The sequence below is a fragment of the Petaurus breviceps genome, unplaced genomic scaffold, assembly GCF_028583685.1.
Source record: "Petaurus breviceps papuanus isolate PSGF00001 unplaced genomic scaffold, PetGlider_PUasm1.0 90564, whole genome shotgun sequence".
NCBI lineage: Eukaryota > Metazoa > Chordata > Mammalia > Diprotodontia > Petauridae > Petaurus > Petaurus breviceps.
In genome coordinates, this window is record NW_027187275.1 from 5,600,007 (window position 1) to 5,618,295 (window position 18,289).

At 36.1% G+C, this 18,289-nt stretch overlaps 1 protein-coding gene across 2 annotated transcripts in view; it reads right to left on the bottom strand.

Moving 5' to 3' along the window:
• The window catches only part of PLPPR5 (phospholipid phosphatase related 5), a 190,720-nt gene that overhangs the window by 100,108 nt on the left and 72,323 nt on the right, over positions 1 to 18,289 (bottom strand). For both annotated transcript variants that reach the window (XM_069063401.1, XM_069063400.1), the window contains 2 exons: positions 11,396 to 11,528; positions 6,479 to 6,729 (listed from right to left, as the gene is read on the bottom strand). In XM_069063401.1, the coding sequence (XP_068919502.1) occupies positions 6,479 to 6,729; positions 11,396 to 11,528 (384 nt within the window). The remainder of the gene's footprint in view (positions 1 to 6,478; positions 6,730 to 11,395; positions 11,529 to 18,289) is intronic.

An 18,289-nucleotide genomic window follows, 5' to 3' on the forward strand; every position in this document is an offset into this window, starting at 1 on the left:
TCTAGATTCACTCAAGATACCATCTTTTTGAAATGTACACAAAATATGACAGCTATAACTCATTATTCTTCTACTAGATCACAAATTCCAAGGTAGTATAGTCACTTTTATTCCAGTCAAGGTTTAAGTAATTTTTACTTCATCAATCAGCTGAGACTGAGCACTCTGCAAAGCTACCAATAATCCCTTAACTGCCAAATCTAATGTCCTCTTCTCAATCCTCATCCTTTTTGACCTCTATGTAGCCTTTGACAAGGTTGACCACCTTATTTTCCTTGATGCTCTCTTCTCTCTGAGTTTTCCTGACACTGATCTGTCCTGTTTCTTCTTCTACCTGTTTGACTACTCCTCAATTTCCTTTGCTGGATGTTTGTCTAGGACATTCCTGGTAACTATGGTCATACCAAAGGCTGTACCCTAATCCTCTTCTCTTTCCCCTCTATATAATTTTCCTTAATGATATCATCAGCTCTCCTCCATTCAATTATCACACTATGCTAATGATTTTTAAATCTATTGATTCATCCTTAACCTCTCCGCTGACCTCTAGACTTATATCTCTCACTGCTTAATGGATATTTCTAACTGTATGTCTCATAGATATTTTGAAGTCCCCCAAACCTCCTCCTCTGCTAACTCCTTTATTACCATCTAAGGTACTCCCACCCTCTCAATCACCCAACCTCACAACCTAGACTTCATCCTTGACACCACTCTCTCTCATCCCATATATCCAATTTTTTTTGCCAAGTCCTGTTGATATTTACCTTTGTAACATCTCATAATACGCCACCATCTCTCCTCCGACACTTCCACCACCCTAATGCAGGCTATCACTACCTCACATATGGGCAGTTACCATAGCCTTTTGGTTAGTCTCTCCCAACTGCAGTCTATCCTCTTGTCAGAGTCAACTTCATGACACACAATTCTGACCATATCTCATGCCCCTACTCAATAAATTTCACTGACTTCCTATCACCTCCAGGATAAAATATAAAACCTGTTTTGTATTCAAAGCCCTCCATAATACACCCTTGTTGCCCCATTCCACAATACACCCTCCAGGCTTCTTAGACTTATTCCCCTTCATGTTCCCAGTGATCTAGTGACACTGGCCTCCTAGCTCTTTCTTACACAAGATATTCTGTCTGTCAACTCTGGAATTCTCTCCATCCTTATTTCAGTGAAATTCCACATAATCCCTTTATCATACCTTCATGGTACACTTTCAACCAGTATCCTGGCCTCTTCAAATATGTTCTCATTGTTTCCAAGTAGCTTGAAATTATTTCAATGACAATTGATTCTGTTTCTGCCTCTCTTTATCATCACCCAAGTGGTAAATTCATTCTTACTAGCCCTTATTAATTATATTACATCTTGGACCAAGAGCCCAGCCTTCCTACAGTTATAAGCTATGGGTCAGAAATAACTTGTTCTGCTTGGACCTAGAAGCCAGAACTAGGCCTGATGCTTGAGATTTACAGAGAAGCAGAATTAGACTCCACTTAAGGGAAAGGCTTCTAATGAAAGGAAAAGTGATAGCCTCATGTGGCAGTGAGTTTCTCTTACTATATGTAAAAAAAGGAACAACTGTCTGGGATGTCATCTGCAAGTCTTTATTAAGCACTTAATAAGAGTCAGGTGTTATGCTAAACCCTGATAATAGGAAGAATGTCAAAAGCAAACCAAAGCAAAAACAAACAGTCCCTTCTCTCAAGAATTTCCCAGTCCAAATGGGAAGGAAAGCATGAAACCATGTAAAAATGAGTTATGGGCAGGTTAAGTAGGAAATGATTTAAGAGGGAAGGCACTAAGGGTAAGGAGGAATAAGAAAGGCTTCTCATAAACATTGAGACTTTAGCTGAGACTTGAACCAACAGTTAATAGGCATTTGTTAAGCATTTGCTCTGTAGCAGGTACTGTGCCAAGTACACTGTATATAAAGAAAGGAAAAATAGGATCTTTCCTCTTAAAGTGCTCGTGTACTAATAGGGAAGATAGCATGCACAGATTATAAAAGATAAATGTGGTGTAAATGTAACTTGCACTTAAGGAGTGGAGTAAGGGGGAGGAAGGACCAAGAAGAAACCAATAAAGACCTACAGAAGCTGAGATTTGAGCTGAGGTTTTAGAGGAAGCTGGAAAGCCAGGTGCTCTCTTCTAGGTCATGAGGGAGTGAATTGTAAGCATTGTGGATAGCCAGTGGACATGCAGGTACTCAGGAGATAGAAAGCCAGACACAAGAAAGAACAAGAGTCACTGGACTGAACAGTACATGGGAGGAAAGTATACTCCTGTTCAGTATAGGTCATTTTCACCTCTAGGATCACTTGATGCTATAAAATCTCATGCCAGTTTGAAGCAACTATTTGTACCAAGGAGATGCTGGATTTGACCTAAGCAAAGAAAGATGGACAGTCTCCTGAACTTGTAATATTCCTTCAATACCTAGTAGAAGTATCTGGAGCTGGGGAAAATAAGTTGCCTTTAACCCTGGGGTCTGGCTTTACAGGTAAGGAACAGGTGCTGATCAATAGAAATCTAAGGTACAGTGAACCTATCAACAACTTCCCTGCTCTTCCTACCTCTTTAATTTGTTTAGTCAACCAATTAACAAACAGTTTTATGTAAACTTATTTTTTGTCTTTATTGATTTGTTTGTTAACTTTTAGTTTACAAGATTCAGTTCCACAATCCCTTGAGTTTCAAATTTTCTCCCCCTTTCTCTCCTTCCCTCCCCACCATGGCTGCATGAAATAGTGTAGGATCTGCAAATACTTTCACATTAGACATTAGTTAGGTTAACAAACATTTTTAATCACCTATCATGGGCCAGGCACTAGGCCATGTGCCAGGGAGGGTGGGGAAATAAGAATGAGTCCCTGACCTCAATGTGCTTACTTCCTAGTGAGGGCAGGGGAAGACAATCTGCACATCTATAAGCATATATAAAAAAGATAACATGTATATAAGGTAATTAGGGGGGTATGACATCAGTATTCCAGGGGGGACCAAGAAAGATTTCACGTAGAAAATGGAAATCAGGTTAAGAGGGATGATAGATAGAGAACTAGACTGGAGTTAGGAAAACCTGAATTCAAATCTTGTCTCAGATGCTTACTAGCTGGGTGACCCTAGATAAGTCACATAACCACTATTTGCCTCAGTTTCTTCATCTACAAAATGGGGATAAGAATAGAACTTACCTCCCAGGGTTAATTGTGAGGATCAAATAAGATAAAAATTGTAAAGTGCTTAGCCCTGTGCCTGGCATGTTTAAGTGTTATATAAATTTTTTTTATTACTATTCTTCTTTTTATGATTTCAGGCCTGAGAGATAGTGAGGTGTAGTGTCAGACACAATGAACAGCAAGGGCAATTCCTCAGTTTATAGAATGTGGAAAGAGGAGTAATGTTCAATACTCAATAAACTCTAGTAGCATCCTGTTGCTTCCAGGAACAAATGCAAAATGTTCTGTTTGACATTCAAAGCCCTCCTAGCCCCCTCCTAGTTTTCCAGCTTCCTTATACCTGACTGCCCAACAACTCTTTGATCCAACGACACTGGCCTCCTGGCTGCTCAGTGCATATCTCTCAGCTCTGGTAATTTTCTCTCACTGTTCCCCATGGGTGGACCACTCTCCCTCCTCTGCCCTGACTGCTGACCTCCCTGGATTTCTGCAAGTTCCAACTAAAATCCTACCTTCTACAGGAAGCCTTCCCTAATCCTTTTTAAATTCCATTTCTTTACCTCAATTATTGCCTGTTGATCATATATATACATACTGCTTTTTACAGGTTTGTTTGCATGTTGTCTCCCCCATTAGACTGAAAGCCCCTTGAGGGAGGGACTGTCTGGTATCCTCAGTGATTAGCACAATGCCTGCCATATAGTAGGTACTTGCTAAATGTGTATTGAATTGAATTGAAGTCTAGAAGGAAAGATTGGGATCAGGATCTGAAGGACTTTAAACACTAAATAGAGGATTGTATACTTGCTCTTAGAAGTTGTAGGGATCCACTGGAGTTTATCACATGAGGGAATGATATGGTCAGACCTGTACTTTAGGAAAATCTTTCTGGCAGCTCTGTAAAGGATAAATTGGAGAAGGGAGAGACTTGAGACAGGGAGATTAATGGCAAAAGTCGAGGCAAGAAGTGATAAAGGCCTTAACAACATGGTTAACCATTTGAGAAGAGAAAGGGGGACATGTGAATGACTATAATGGAAATAGAAATGACAAGATTTGGAAACTATGTCGTCTGAGGGAGAGTGAGGAGGCAAGAATAATGCCAAGGGGGTGAATCTGGGTATATGCAATAATGGTGGTGCTCTTGGCAGAAATAGGGAAATTCTGAAGGGGGGTGGGCATGGGGAGAAAATAAGTTCTTTCCCTCCCTCTAATCAAGAGATCCCCTATCATGTAACCTTCTTGCCTCCAGTTCATTATACTTAGGAATCAGCTCACATGCATAAAAGGAAGCATATAAAAGTTCCTCATCTGAAATCAAATACTGGGTCAATATAAAAGTGCTGTTTTGCTGGCATCCAATATTGTTTACCCAATTTTCTTCCTTAGATTATGCATCCTTGTTATTTGTCTTTCTGAATTTAAAAATTTAAGAAGGGCTTTGAGCAAATAAGCTACTTTTGTCTAATATAAATATCCAGATTAACTATAAAGGACATATGAAGAAAGATACTATCTGCATCTACCAAAAGAACTAATAAGTAGAAGCATGTATAAAATAATTTTATATATATATATATATACATATATATGTAGTATCTAATTATACATATCTCAAGGGGGGAAGAACAAAAAAAGACATTTACATGATAATTTTGTCATATATTTGAAAGAAATAGCAAGTTGTAAATAGTAGATTTATAATTTCATGTACAATCATCTTTTAATTGTACTATATTATAGAAGTACTTGTTTTATTCCATAAAGTAAAAATAAAATTTTGAAAAGCTGACTTTTTTACATTATGCTTTCTTAATAGTTCAGATATTACCTGAGTATTAGATTCTGACCCGCTACCTGGCCCTGACTTTCAGCAAGTACATGCCCTAAATTGTCTGATTTTAGATTTCTAATTCTCCTTTAACCACTGGCTTCCAGGATCCTCTCTGGTCTTTCCCCACTTCAATCCTTATTCTCTATTTTATATACTCAGTCTTGTCTTGGGTCTCCTAGGCTGAACTCCTTGACCTGATTCCAGAACATGACCTGTTATCCCCTTTGTTTCCTGGTGCTCACATAGTTAAAACCTAGAGAAAAGTTGTCTGCTCCTGCTTCCCCGACATGTTAGAGTCAGGACTACAGTTGTATATAAGGTATCTGATTCTAAGACAAGACTAATGATGAGCTTCTTACTTGGTTCTGACAGGGAAAACTGGGGTTAACTCAAACAGTAATTAACAGTAGGCAGTTAGCAGAAAGATGGACAATTGCACACAGAGGTGTATATATTAGAGAATCATAGATAGAGAATTAAGAGAATTTAGATACCGAATATTCCAAATCCCTCATTTCATAATTAAACATGTTTGAAGAGTTGAAGCAATTTGCTGAGTCACATGGGTAGCAAGTATCTGAGGTAGGATTTGAACCCAGACCTTCCTAAATTCAACCCCAGTCCCATGCCCTCTCCACTACATCACGAATAACCATCCTGTTAATAGTGATTTATTTCATTAAAGAAATAGTTGTTGTAATTAATACTTCACTACAGTTATCCAAGCTTACCCAATGTTCCCAAGGAGTCCCATTTAGGAAGGAGGTATGTGCCTACCTAGCTCAACCCTTCAGCAGCTATCCAAAATGCAGGCATAGGAGGAAATCAACAGTCTCCAAAGGCCTGACCTTGTGAACCCTAGCATGAATTGACAATAAACATGATACAGGCAAAGGAAAGTGTAATTTAGAGGGCCATGTGGGTAGTGCTTCTATCAATAAATTTTATAGCTCTAGCTAAAGCATCGTGACTAATAAGGACAAAAACCCCTGTTCATGAGAAGGATATTTCATGACATGAAACATATGACATAATCTCATCAAAGGGATTATGGAAATTGAGTAGGCAAAGATGCCTTGGTAATTTTCTTAATTGAGTTGTTGCTATAAGTTCATGAGAAAAGCTGAAGGACACATTCATTTCCATTAAATCCTGTTTAATAGCAAGATAAACATATCCACAAATAGAAATGCTAATGACTACTACATATTTTTTAATACGGCCAACCACCAAAACCAGCCCCACACATCCTCATGAGAGCCAAGAAACTTAATTTTGCCCCCAGTACATAGAACCATTAATAAAAATAAATTAAATGTTCAGAGGAAAGTTAATAATGTGCTATTAAGTGACTTTTTTAATAGCAGGGAAAAATCAAAATGCATCTACTGTTAATGCTAATACTTAATTGGATAACAGAGAAGAATATTTGCTAATCCTTACTTACTGCCAGATACATCGCTGCATACACGCTCAGTGCTGCTTCTTTGGAAGGGAAGGTTTTTCTAGCTCTCATGATGAGATCTGGGTTACCAGTACAGGCCTCTTCACCACTGATGAACTGCGTGAACTGCTGACACCCAAGGGCCGTGTAGTTGGGCTTGCAGAGTGCAAGGAAGTGTGGAGCCAGATTCCCTGTCACTACCTGTCCAGCATTCACAAAGATATCTGTAGCAAACAGCCCAAATGTATAAATCCCTGAGGAAGAAAGAAAATAGTGAATCCCCTAGGTTACCTTGGGCTCTAGTAGACAATAAATCAACACGGAAAACATTTTGGGAACCACAAATATTTTATGCATATGGCCCTCTCTTCTTCCCTCCACCTCCTTTCCTTAACCATCTGGAGTGGCGGGAGTGTTAAATTATTTAAGACTCTTGAGTGTTGTGTTCAGCTGTCTGCCACTAGCTTTAATTTTATGCCTGGCATGTTTATAAGACATAACTTGCTGGAGGAAAATGTATTCTGGAATCTTGGAAACATTAACTGCCCTTATGGCTTAGGCCCAGGTGCTACCTACTTATGGAGGTCTTTACTATTTCCCTAAGTTGTTAGTACCATCACCGAATACTTTTTTTCTATAAATATTCTATTTAATTATCCTTGTGCTTATTATTAATCCCTCCCCAATAAAATACGTTTCTTGAGGGCAGGGGTTGTCTTACTTTTGTACTTATATCTACTGCACCTGGTATGGTATTTGGCACATAGTCAGTACATAATAAAAGCTTGCTGCTTGGTTGCTTCAGAAATGTGATTTGTATGTTTAAAGCAATTTATCAGAGTCTATGTTCATAGTTATGCTATTATGTTGGGATCCACATTTCTTCTTTTGTCTGGAAATATTTTCATCAGTGTACTAAAATGCAAACCAAATGTGCTATTCTGTGAGGTACATTTTGATATCCTTCTTCATATAGATATTTTTGATGGAGTTGCCAATTAGCACTAAAAGTCTGTGCCATCAAATTTTATTATTATGAAAAATCTTAAATGAAGAATAATGGTTTCAGAGGAATAACTACTTTGCTTTCAAAAGCATGCTCATTATTTGGCCTCAAACTATAACTTTAATTGACTGGGACCATGTGCACATACATGAGTATGTATATATGTTTAGATATATAATTACAAAGTAATTCTGATAAAAGAAATGAAATGATGTAATGGTTATTATTTTGGGTAATTTAATAATTTTATTAATAAGCCCAGCAAGTAATTAATAAAAGAATGGTCATTTGGCTATTTGTCTTAGACTAAAGTCCTGTAATAATTATTATTAAAAGAATGGAAGATATATTTCCTTGAGTTACTTTAAACAATAAGACCAAATGCCATAATGATTTCCCTACACAAAACATTTACTAATGCTGTGTTACTCTACTATTTTAAAAAATCCTCCTGCAACAATTAACCGCTCTAAGAAGGCATTCTAGGACCAATGTATAACCAGTATAACTGCCTAAATAAAATTTTAAAAGTTATAAAAAAGAGAAATAAATCCTCTATAATCTGAATGTCCTGTCATTTTCATCAGTGCCTCTAAATCCTGCCCAACTAGAATTAGTTTTTATGTAGGCTGATGACCAAGAACAAAAGAAACACTGAAAGGAACTTTTATTTTGTTTTGTTTTGTTTTTTCATTTTTGGTGGGGGGAGGGAACCATTAAAGTCTTTTATTTAAAGAAAAGAAGAAAATATTTAGTCCTTGTAAAGTTCTTTGTTAGGATTTTTTTTAAAGCTACATTTTTAAAAAATCAAGCTACAGAAAATAGGCAGGGTAGCTCTATGGCATTAGAACAGTCTTTTCTATGCATGATTATAACTTAATGATTTTGGGGGGTCCAAAGTAGGTTCAGAGATAGAGCAAACTGCATTTGTCAATGCATATGTACAACTTAAATGTCTTGCAGAACTGCCTTTGAGCACTGGGACTTGCCCAGGGTTACATGGCCCAGTCTTCCTGAGTTCCTAGACCAGATATCTAGCCACTTATGGCTTGCAGCCTCTTTCAGTGTACACACATAAAGTAAGTTTACAGTGGGTTTGACTGGGTGCCCCTTTCCAACAATAACATACTTTTATTATAACCTAATAGCAACAAGTAAGTATAATTTCTTCTAAAACTAAAAAGATCAAATAAAAATAATCAAAATCACCTCCTTGGTATAGAATAAAGAATACTGATCAGAAGTGCTAGATTTGGATTTTGCTTTCAAAAATTAGTAGCCATGTGACCATGGGAAAGTTTTTTAATCTCTCAGAAGCTGATATGCAAATGAAGATAATATTGAAGTTATCAAATTATATCTTAGGGCCACATAATGCTAAAGAATAGCTTTTAAATATTTTATTTAAAAAAGTAATGTAACACTATATAAATATTAACTATCATTATCCCAACTAATGAACTATTACTATCATCCTGACTACTAAACTGATATTCAAATGGTAAAAAATTAACATTCTCCAAACTTTAATCTTTTTTTTTATGGGGATTTGTGACTGTGTGAAATTGGGGGAAAAATTAGCAACAACAAACATTTATTAACCACTTACCAGGAAATTGTTTCATCATACTAAGAGTTAAATTACATTACACTTCTTTCCCAAATATCCTGTCTACAGTAGGGTTCCAGGTTACAAATCTGTTTACAAATATCCTCCCTTGAAGCATGAATTTCATTTAAATGGAATTATTCCCTTGTCAACTTAATCACATTTTTCTTGTGAAAAGAACAAGAGAAATGTTTCACAAGTATTCGGCCAAGTCACTGATAATCAATCAACAAGAGTACGTACTATGTGTCAAGCAATATGACAATTCAGAACCCCCCCAAATACATGTCTTTTAGAATTATAATTCTAAGGATCAATATGTCAAGCCCCAAGTAAATCTTTAAGTAGATCACAATAATAATCTCTTGAGGAAGGTCTTATGATCAAATGTTTACTTTAAATGGAATGTCCCAGTTTGTAAAATAATTTGCCCTATTCTATAGTAAAGTCTGAGAAGACCCTAAAACAGAGGTTGTTAATCTTTCTGGAGCTGTCGATTTATCAGTCTCATGAAGTCGATCAGCTCCTTCTTAGAATAATGTTTTTGTTTTTTCTTAATTCATAACTGAAGGAAATTCAATATTTCAGTGAGAGGTTACTGAAAATAAGGTTGTGATTTACCACAAATTCAGACTCCTGAAATCTATCTATAGACCCCTAAAGACAAGCACTTCCTAAAAGGCAGACTTCTGATGGGAATATATCAGTGTATTGACCTGGAAATAGATCCAACATTCCTGGTCCCCCCTGCACCCCATTTTCTAAAAAGCATCTCAGGACTTATAACAGGGGCTATTTTGTGGTATTTATTCCTCAAGCACATTTTGTGAGCTGAATAGAATAGGTTTTAGAAGGAAAAATGCTTCACAAAAACCAAGAACTTAGAGTTTTGTATAATTATGGCAGGAAGATAAATTGATGATATTTATGAAATGCTTAATGCTTTACTTTGAAAGGTACAATTTAATATGTAAGCCAGAGTGTGGGAAAGCTTAAATTGTATAAAACAAATTTGATGAGTTTGGGGTGTTTTAATGGTTTTGATTTCTTTTCTAAGTAGGTAATTAGTACTGGTGGGTTTTTTTGGAAACCTTGTGGTAAGTTTTCACATAAAGAATTATTATGTGTGTAAACATAGGTTTTTAACATGGATCAACAATCAGAATGGCAGCATTCTTAAAGGAATTTAGCTTTCATAGATCTGTTAGGGGAGAATATAACTTACAATTATGCTTAGTAGTCATCTTAGTATGTTAGACAGCAATATCAGCTAGCCAACAAATATCAAACTCTTTCCATCTCAGTCTTGCCAATGAGAAGCCACCAAACTGAAGGCTGACAGGGCATTAGGATATCTCCTACTTAGGAAGGGAAGTTTGGCACAGAACAAAATTGACCTTCATTACATGACAGAAAAAAGGAATTTCTATCTCTGTATTTCACTAATTTTATAGGTACTGACTTTTCTTATTTTATAGTGTATCTTCTAAGAAGTGAATATTTCTTTTATCCAAATTTCATTAACTAAAAATGATCTTCAGTAATTTAACACTATAAGATTCGACATTCAGTATGATAAAATGATGCAGTATTGAAGTCAATAAATTATGGATAAGTATAGCACACAAAACATTTGCCTCTTGGTTAACTAACTTTTGGTAGGTTTATATCTTTTAACAAAACAAACCATTCTTTTATCTCTAATGACACTTCCCAGAAATTCAGCTTTGATATATTACATGCCATTAGGAGTACATATGAGACTAAAAAGCAACATTTTTCCAGGCATCTATATATGCATGTATGTGAGAAGCTATTTTCAACTCTAATCTATAAACACAGACAAATACATGGGCAAAGAAAGAAGCCTGAAGAGAATCTATTATGTAACCCACAAACTGTGTCTTCCAGATGCCCAGGAAACTCAATGGGAAGTGAAAAATCCCCTTATTCCCTGCCTTTGTATTTTCTTATCAGTTTACATGATGTAAAATAATCTGTTTCAATTCTTTAAAAAATAGGATGAAATAACCCCATTCTGCAGTTGCACTGGTTAATAAAACATTCTTGTCATCTTTTATAATTCTAGATCTTATTGTGAATAAAAGTGTTTCTCCCAAAATAACATATCAACCATAAAGTGTCCCATGGTATCTGAAAATAAGTTGTTTATAAGAAAGTTTTGTTTTATAATCAAGTTAATAAATATCAGAGAGATGACAATAATTTTGCTGGGTGTTTGAATTGTTAGCTTGTACATAAACATCTTTTCAAAACAATAAAAATCAATACAATGGACACATACCAAGAAATCGGACAGTTCTGCGTACCAGTGGATTTATATAGCAACAGTCGCCTGTTAAAATAGTCTTTTCTTGGTTTTCAAAATCCCTTGTGGCTAGTTGCAGGCAAAATACCACAGTTTCTCCAACTATTATCTGAGGGAAGGAGAACAGAAAAATGAGAGCACATTAGAATTCAGTGAGTATAAATGCTAATGGTCTAGAAATTATTTGTATTTGTAAACAAAATAAAATGGTCCACATTAAATGGTCACGATCCCTATGAAAAACTGCTATATGTCATTTTATTTTTCTTGACCAAATTCCAACTTGCATTACAAAAAATCAACTTGTATCTATAACAGATTTTTTAAAGTCAATTCAAAAAGTAATAAAACATAAATAAAAGTATAAAACTATAAAATAACCCTTTTATTCCTTGCACATTTAGAGTAAAAAATGGCATATCCAAAAAAAGAAAGAATAGAAAACCTTTAAATCACTTTGAGGAAATATTTTCTTTAAGGAACCTAATTGAATTAGTGCATTGAATATCATATTGGTAAGCCCAAAATGTTAAATAACTTCAAAGGCTTCCAGCCTCTCAGCTGTTGGATAAATATTCTTTGGGGAGCATGCTATTTACATTTTTGAAAAGTTTAAAAAATAGTACTCTGAAGTCTCTATGATCTCATTGGCATAGGTATTGCCTGTACTGATTTAGACTACAACTCATGCATGTTTTCTCACACTATAAATGGTCACATGGTATCTTGTCCATGTCCACCCATGAATGCCCAAAGAGCACTTATCCATCACACTGAAGGCCTTCTACTATGTTGTCACATTTTCCATGTAACAATACAGTATTCAGACTACATTATAATTTGTTAAATTATTTTATCATAATTAGATAATGTTTTCATGCTGAGACATGTTTGTGTGTGCCATCTTGAAGATGCCATTCATGATGTGCCTAAAGATTGCATTTTATGATAACAGCTAGCATTTATATAGTACTTCATATCATCACATTTATATAGTACAAATGTCATCACATTCAATCCTTACCACAACCATGGGAGCTAGGTGCCATTATTATCCCCACAGATGAGGAAACTGAGGCAGATAGAAGTTAAAGGGCTTACCTAGCATCACACAAATTAGTAAGCATCTAAAACTGGATTTGTACTTAGGTCTTCCTGACTCTGCATCTAGTACCTCATTCACTATACCACCTAATAGCATTTAAGGTCCATTACTACTCTGAAGTTCTATGACTCCATGATTTTATGATTCTTTTTCTTTCTTTTTCTTTTTTTTTTTAAAGCAATCAGGGTTAAGTAACTTGCTCAAGGTTACATGGCCAGTTATTTCTGGGTGTGGTGCTGAGTATCTGAGCCCGGATTTGATCCCCAGGTCATCCCGACACTGGAGCCGGTGCTCTTACTCGTTGAGCCACCTGGCCACCCCTGATTTTATGATTCTATAATAAATCTGTTTATCAAGCCTGAAAATATCCCTAAGTTTCCAATTTTGGGCTGCCATGAAAAAAAAAACACTTCAATTATTCTTATAGATATGGATCCTTGTCCTTTTTCTTTGATTTACTGAGGGTATATAGGTCTAGTAGTAAAATTGCTGAATCAAATGGTATGTACAATTCTGTAACTTTATGGGCATGATTCTAAATTGATTTCCTCCTTATTTGAATAGATTTTTATTTGGCACCTTGATTTTATAAGATAATTGCTCCTCACACACACATTTTTCTTAAGTATATTACTTTTTCCCTTCCCTTCCTTATTTTAAGATCTTTAAAATATAGCAAAACTACTCCTAACCTTCTGTCTTATTTAATTCTCTCTATTGCCATTGATGATATTAGTATTCTTATGGGATCTTGCTGTTGTATCCCCAATTAAAATATAAATACCCCATCTTATTAATTTCCTTACTGTTGCTTACTTATATTTAACTTTTCATATTATTCTTGATCCATGAGTTTTTATTCCAAAGTTTTTACTCAAGTCTGGTATTTTTATCAGCAATGATTGGAAGTTCTCTATTTCCTTAAAGGTTCATGTACTCTTTATAAGATTAGGCTCAGTTTGGTGTATAAGCTAGTCTTGGTTGTACACCTGTATCTTTTGCCTTTTGAAATTTAGTATTTCAAGCTCCCTACTCCTTTATTGTGATGACTACTAAATATTGTGGGATTCTGACTCTGTCTCCTGTGTACTTGTATTCATTTTTTTCCTTGAATGCTCACAGTATTTTTTTTAAATTCCTCTGGAACCTCATGTTTGCCAATAATGTTCTTGAAGTTTTCATGTTGGTATATCTTTCAGGAAGAAACTAGTGGATTCTTTCTATTTTCACTCTACACTCTAATTCTATAAGTTATACAGTTTTTCCTGAAATTTCCCAAATATTTTATTTTTTTAGTCATGACTTTCAAGTATTTCAGTGATTTTTAGATTATCTCCTCAATTTTTTTTCAGGTCAGTTATTTTTGATATGAGATTTCTAACATTTTGTGTTTCTTTTTCAACTTTTAAAATTTGTTTTACTATTTCTTGTTGTCTTCCAGAATCTTTAACTTCTGTTCACTCCATTCTAATATTCAGGAGTCTGTTCCTTGGGAAATGTCTTGTATCTCTTGCTAAGCTATCCATTTTCCTTCAAGTCTTTCCAATAGAGCTCTACTGTCTTTTTCAGTAATTTCATCTAGCATTTTCATTTTATCCTTAAAATCACTTTAACTCTTAAAAAAGTGTTGCTTCATTTCTTCTAGAAATTCTAGTTGAACTTGTGGCTAAACTCTTTTTCTTTGAGGTTTTGCTTTGACCTCACCCACATACTTTAACCCCTTTCTCTGTCTCTGATATTTATCATAAGAAAACATGAATATACTGTACAAGAAGAGACAGTCTACATGCACAAGGATACTGTCTTCCCCATTCCATCTAGCTCTCAGCTCATGTGGTTCTCATTTTGGAGGCACTCTTTTCTTATCGGTTTGTGTCTTGGGTGTCCCTGACACCATAATAGTTCTTTCTTTTGTGTGACTATTTCCTTGTTTACATATTCTTCCTGATTTGCTTCCCAATTTAGGATGTATTAGGGTCCAGTTCTGAGTACTTCTAGAGGGAATGACTGGGCCATACTTGGTCTTTTTTTTGTTTTCCTGAATCTAGCACTGTATCAATTGCACCATTCAGCTGCCTAGGTGTTACCAATCTGTATTTATCATCAGTTCCAATAGGGAACAATAGAACAATAGACACTACTTATGTATCTTCAGCGTCTTTATCTTTAGAATCTTGAATTAGTTGAAGTTTAACAATCCCAAGTTCACCGGGTATCTAGTTAATATATGTTTTGTATATGCCTATATATGTAGTTGTTACCTCTCCCATGTGTTTAAAAATCTCTTGGGGCAAGGACTGTTTTTCTTTTGACTTTGTATCCCCAAAGCCTGGCACATAGGCATTTAATCAATGCTTGACTAATTGATTTAACTGGAATGTTGAGTGGGTTTTATTTTTGGGGGAGGGGGGGAGAAGGGGAGTAAGGTGAAAGGAAGTAAAAAAAAAAGCAGATTAGAATCAGATGGTAGAGTGCTTTGAATGCCAGGGTCAAGATTTTGTACTTCATTTGGTGGTCAATGAGAAACTATTGAAAGTTTTAGAAAACATTCTTTATGCTTTGTTTCAACCACCTTTTTCAGGATAGAACTTTTCTCTAGCTAAACTAATTAGGGGGGTTATCCTAACCCCCCCCCCCCACTGAAACTCACTTCAGACAGCTAACCTTGCAAATTCAATTTAACAGAGAAAGTTGTTGATATAGGCATTTTCTCTAGTGAGTGCACGTGGGACTCATTCTGGTGTCCCACAGCACATTGCAGTTAGACACAAAATGTTAGCAAGTAACACCACTGGAGAGTGCTAATGCTGACACCTTAAACCACTAACTACTGCAGCAAGAACAAAAATTCTGAACCAGGATAATTTCCAGTGACATTTTTATAAGTCTTGTTGTATTACTTGATAATTCACTGCAAGAGCTATGAGTTCATATATAATACCCACAAGAAGTGCAGGGCAGAGGTTGTCATAGCTTGCCATAAAACACTACTCTTCCAATTTAATGGAGAATATTTCTTGCTAAGGTTAGAATATTTGACCCAAGTACTTAAAAAAAAAGATAAATGAAAAGAAAGTTGGAGTTAGTTAGAATTTTCCTTATTTGTCAATGATAAGTTATCTTTCTCATATATCCTTTCTTTTGGACTCTTTTCCCTTTTCAACATTACATTTTACAGTTTGCTATAGGGAAACTCTCAGTCAAACATTTGTATAGATACTGATTAGTAGAGTTCAAGGGCATTCACACATTGATTCCATGCTGTTACCTGAGGGGACCAGATTTGTGTTTATTCACCTAATCCAGACAGCTAGAAAGAACACATCCCTGCCCCCTGGAGCTACATTCCACCTGACCCATATACAGATGAGTTCCAAACTCTGTAGAAATCCCGCTAGAATCACTGTGAGAGGTGGTGCAAGACTTGCCCTCCTCCTTTCCTCCCCCCCACACAATGGTGCCAGAGCTCCGCTGGATGTGGCATCTTACCTGTCTCTGAGACCTAATCCTCTCCTGTGGTACAATACAACTTCTCCAGAACTCCTTTTCCACTAGGCATGTGAATCCTTTTTCAGTCTGCTCCTGCCTATCTTTGCAGATTTATATATGTCAAAGGTAGGATCAGGGCTATGCCTAACACTGGTGATCATTAAACTGCCCCACTTACTTCTGGAGAAATCAAATCAATTGTATTGTACAAAATTACTCCACACATTCTACATTCCTGCCAAATTGGATAACTTATTGTTTTTAATACCTGGCATTACAACTCCCATCTCCAATGTTTGGAATGAATTCCTTCCTCAACCTCTATATTTTAGAGTCCTTAGATTTTTTTTTCAAGGCTCAACCCTGTAACCATGAAAGCTTTTCCTAGTCCCTTGATTTATTAATACTTTCTCCTCCTTCAGATTATATTGTTTGTATATGCCCTCTCCCCCAGCTGTAAGATCCTTGTAAGAGATCTGTAAGATCTCTGTAAGAGAGGAAGTACTATCTTTCTAGTCTAGTCTTTGTATTTCAAGAGACTTGGACAGTATCTTCCATATACTTGACACTTAGCCAATGCTAACCAATTGAATTGTTTAAAGGTTTTATTTGAATTGTTAAAAGTTTAACTACTGATAAGTACTTTAGAGAGTAATTCATAAAAGCTGTCTACTATGGATTAGGTAGATCCTTGTATGCTGGTACTTTAATGTCTTTCTATTGGTGTAGTCCAGTGAGTAGGGAGCCTTTCCATTTGGCTTCTCTGGTGCTTTCTGTAAGGAAAATTGCCCTTTTCATTGTGTTCCTGAAAGAAGACGATGGAGGCATCCTATACACAGAATTTTCACTTCATCTTCACTCTTCCCATTGATGCTAAGGTTACTACGCTCTCTGTGATTTTTAGGAGACTTCCATTTCATCATGCCTATTGCTCCCATATTTTTGCTCATATCTTGATTGATAATTCCAACTTTTGTTCATTGTCTAAGTCATGGAACCCTCCTGACCCGACCCCCATACTTTAATCCCCTTCTCTGTCTCTGATATTTATTATAAGAAAAAATGAATACACCATATAAGAGACAGTCTACATGACCAAGGTATACATAATATATCAGGGAGGGAGAAAACAGGTTCTTGATGACTTTCTTTCTCTCTCTCTCTGACCTTTCTGTAAATTCATTGGAACTAGGAGTCCTTAATATTTCTGTGCCATTTTTTGTTGGAACAGCATCGTGTCTATCACTTCAATACAGTAAACACATGGGGCAAAAAAGAGGGATTGAACCATAGACTGAACCCATGGGATTGAACCAAGCCAGGGCTGTTGAGGAAGAGAACGGAGGAATAGACACTTGCTTCTGTACATATGTGCAATAGAGAAAATGCAGTCACTTTTCTATATCATGTACTTCATCCTTTTCAATGCGCAGTAGAGCCCAAGTATGGGGATTAAATGAGGTTACCTCAGACATACTATTGTGGGGGAGTGAGATATTTGACCTCTATGGTGGAAACCCTTGTGATAAGGGAAATCCAAGAATCTTCTTGTAGTGCACTTATAATACATAGAAGAAGAGGGGAAGGCTATAATAGACCTGAGCTTAAGAGGAGGAGCCTTCAATGCTACAGTGCTATTCTGCTGCCCCTCTCTATTTACATATCATCCCTGTGCCACCACATGTCTCCTGCTCAGCTCATTAAGTGCCAGGCAGGACTAAGGATTCTGTCTTCCCCAGTCCATCTGGTTCTCAGCTCACATGATTCTCATTCCTTCTTATAAGTCTATTTTCTCTGAGACCATGTGTGTCTCTTTCAAAATCCTGGGCAAAACTCAAGTCTTCCTTCTTGTTCAAAGATAGTCCAAGTCATTCTAAGGCCTGGGAGGGAATGTTAGCTCTTCTGAGTTACAGGTCCCAGAATGCAAATCAGTTTTCAAATCTCTATTACACTTGGGCTCAAAAACTCAACAAGTAAAAGATGAAAAAAGAATGACTACACAGTAGTTTATCAGTGAAAAGAAAAAGCAGAACAACTCTGAGCAAATGAATCTCTTGACTATTAGAAATATCCAAACTAACTATAAAGGACATGTGAAGGAAGACACTATCTGCATCCAGAGAAAGAATTGATAAATAGGAACATGTACAGAATGATGTCACACACACATAGTGTGTGTATACACATATATGTGTATATATACACACACACATATACATACACACAAACTATATATATATATATATATATATATATATATATATATATATATATAT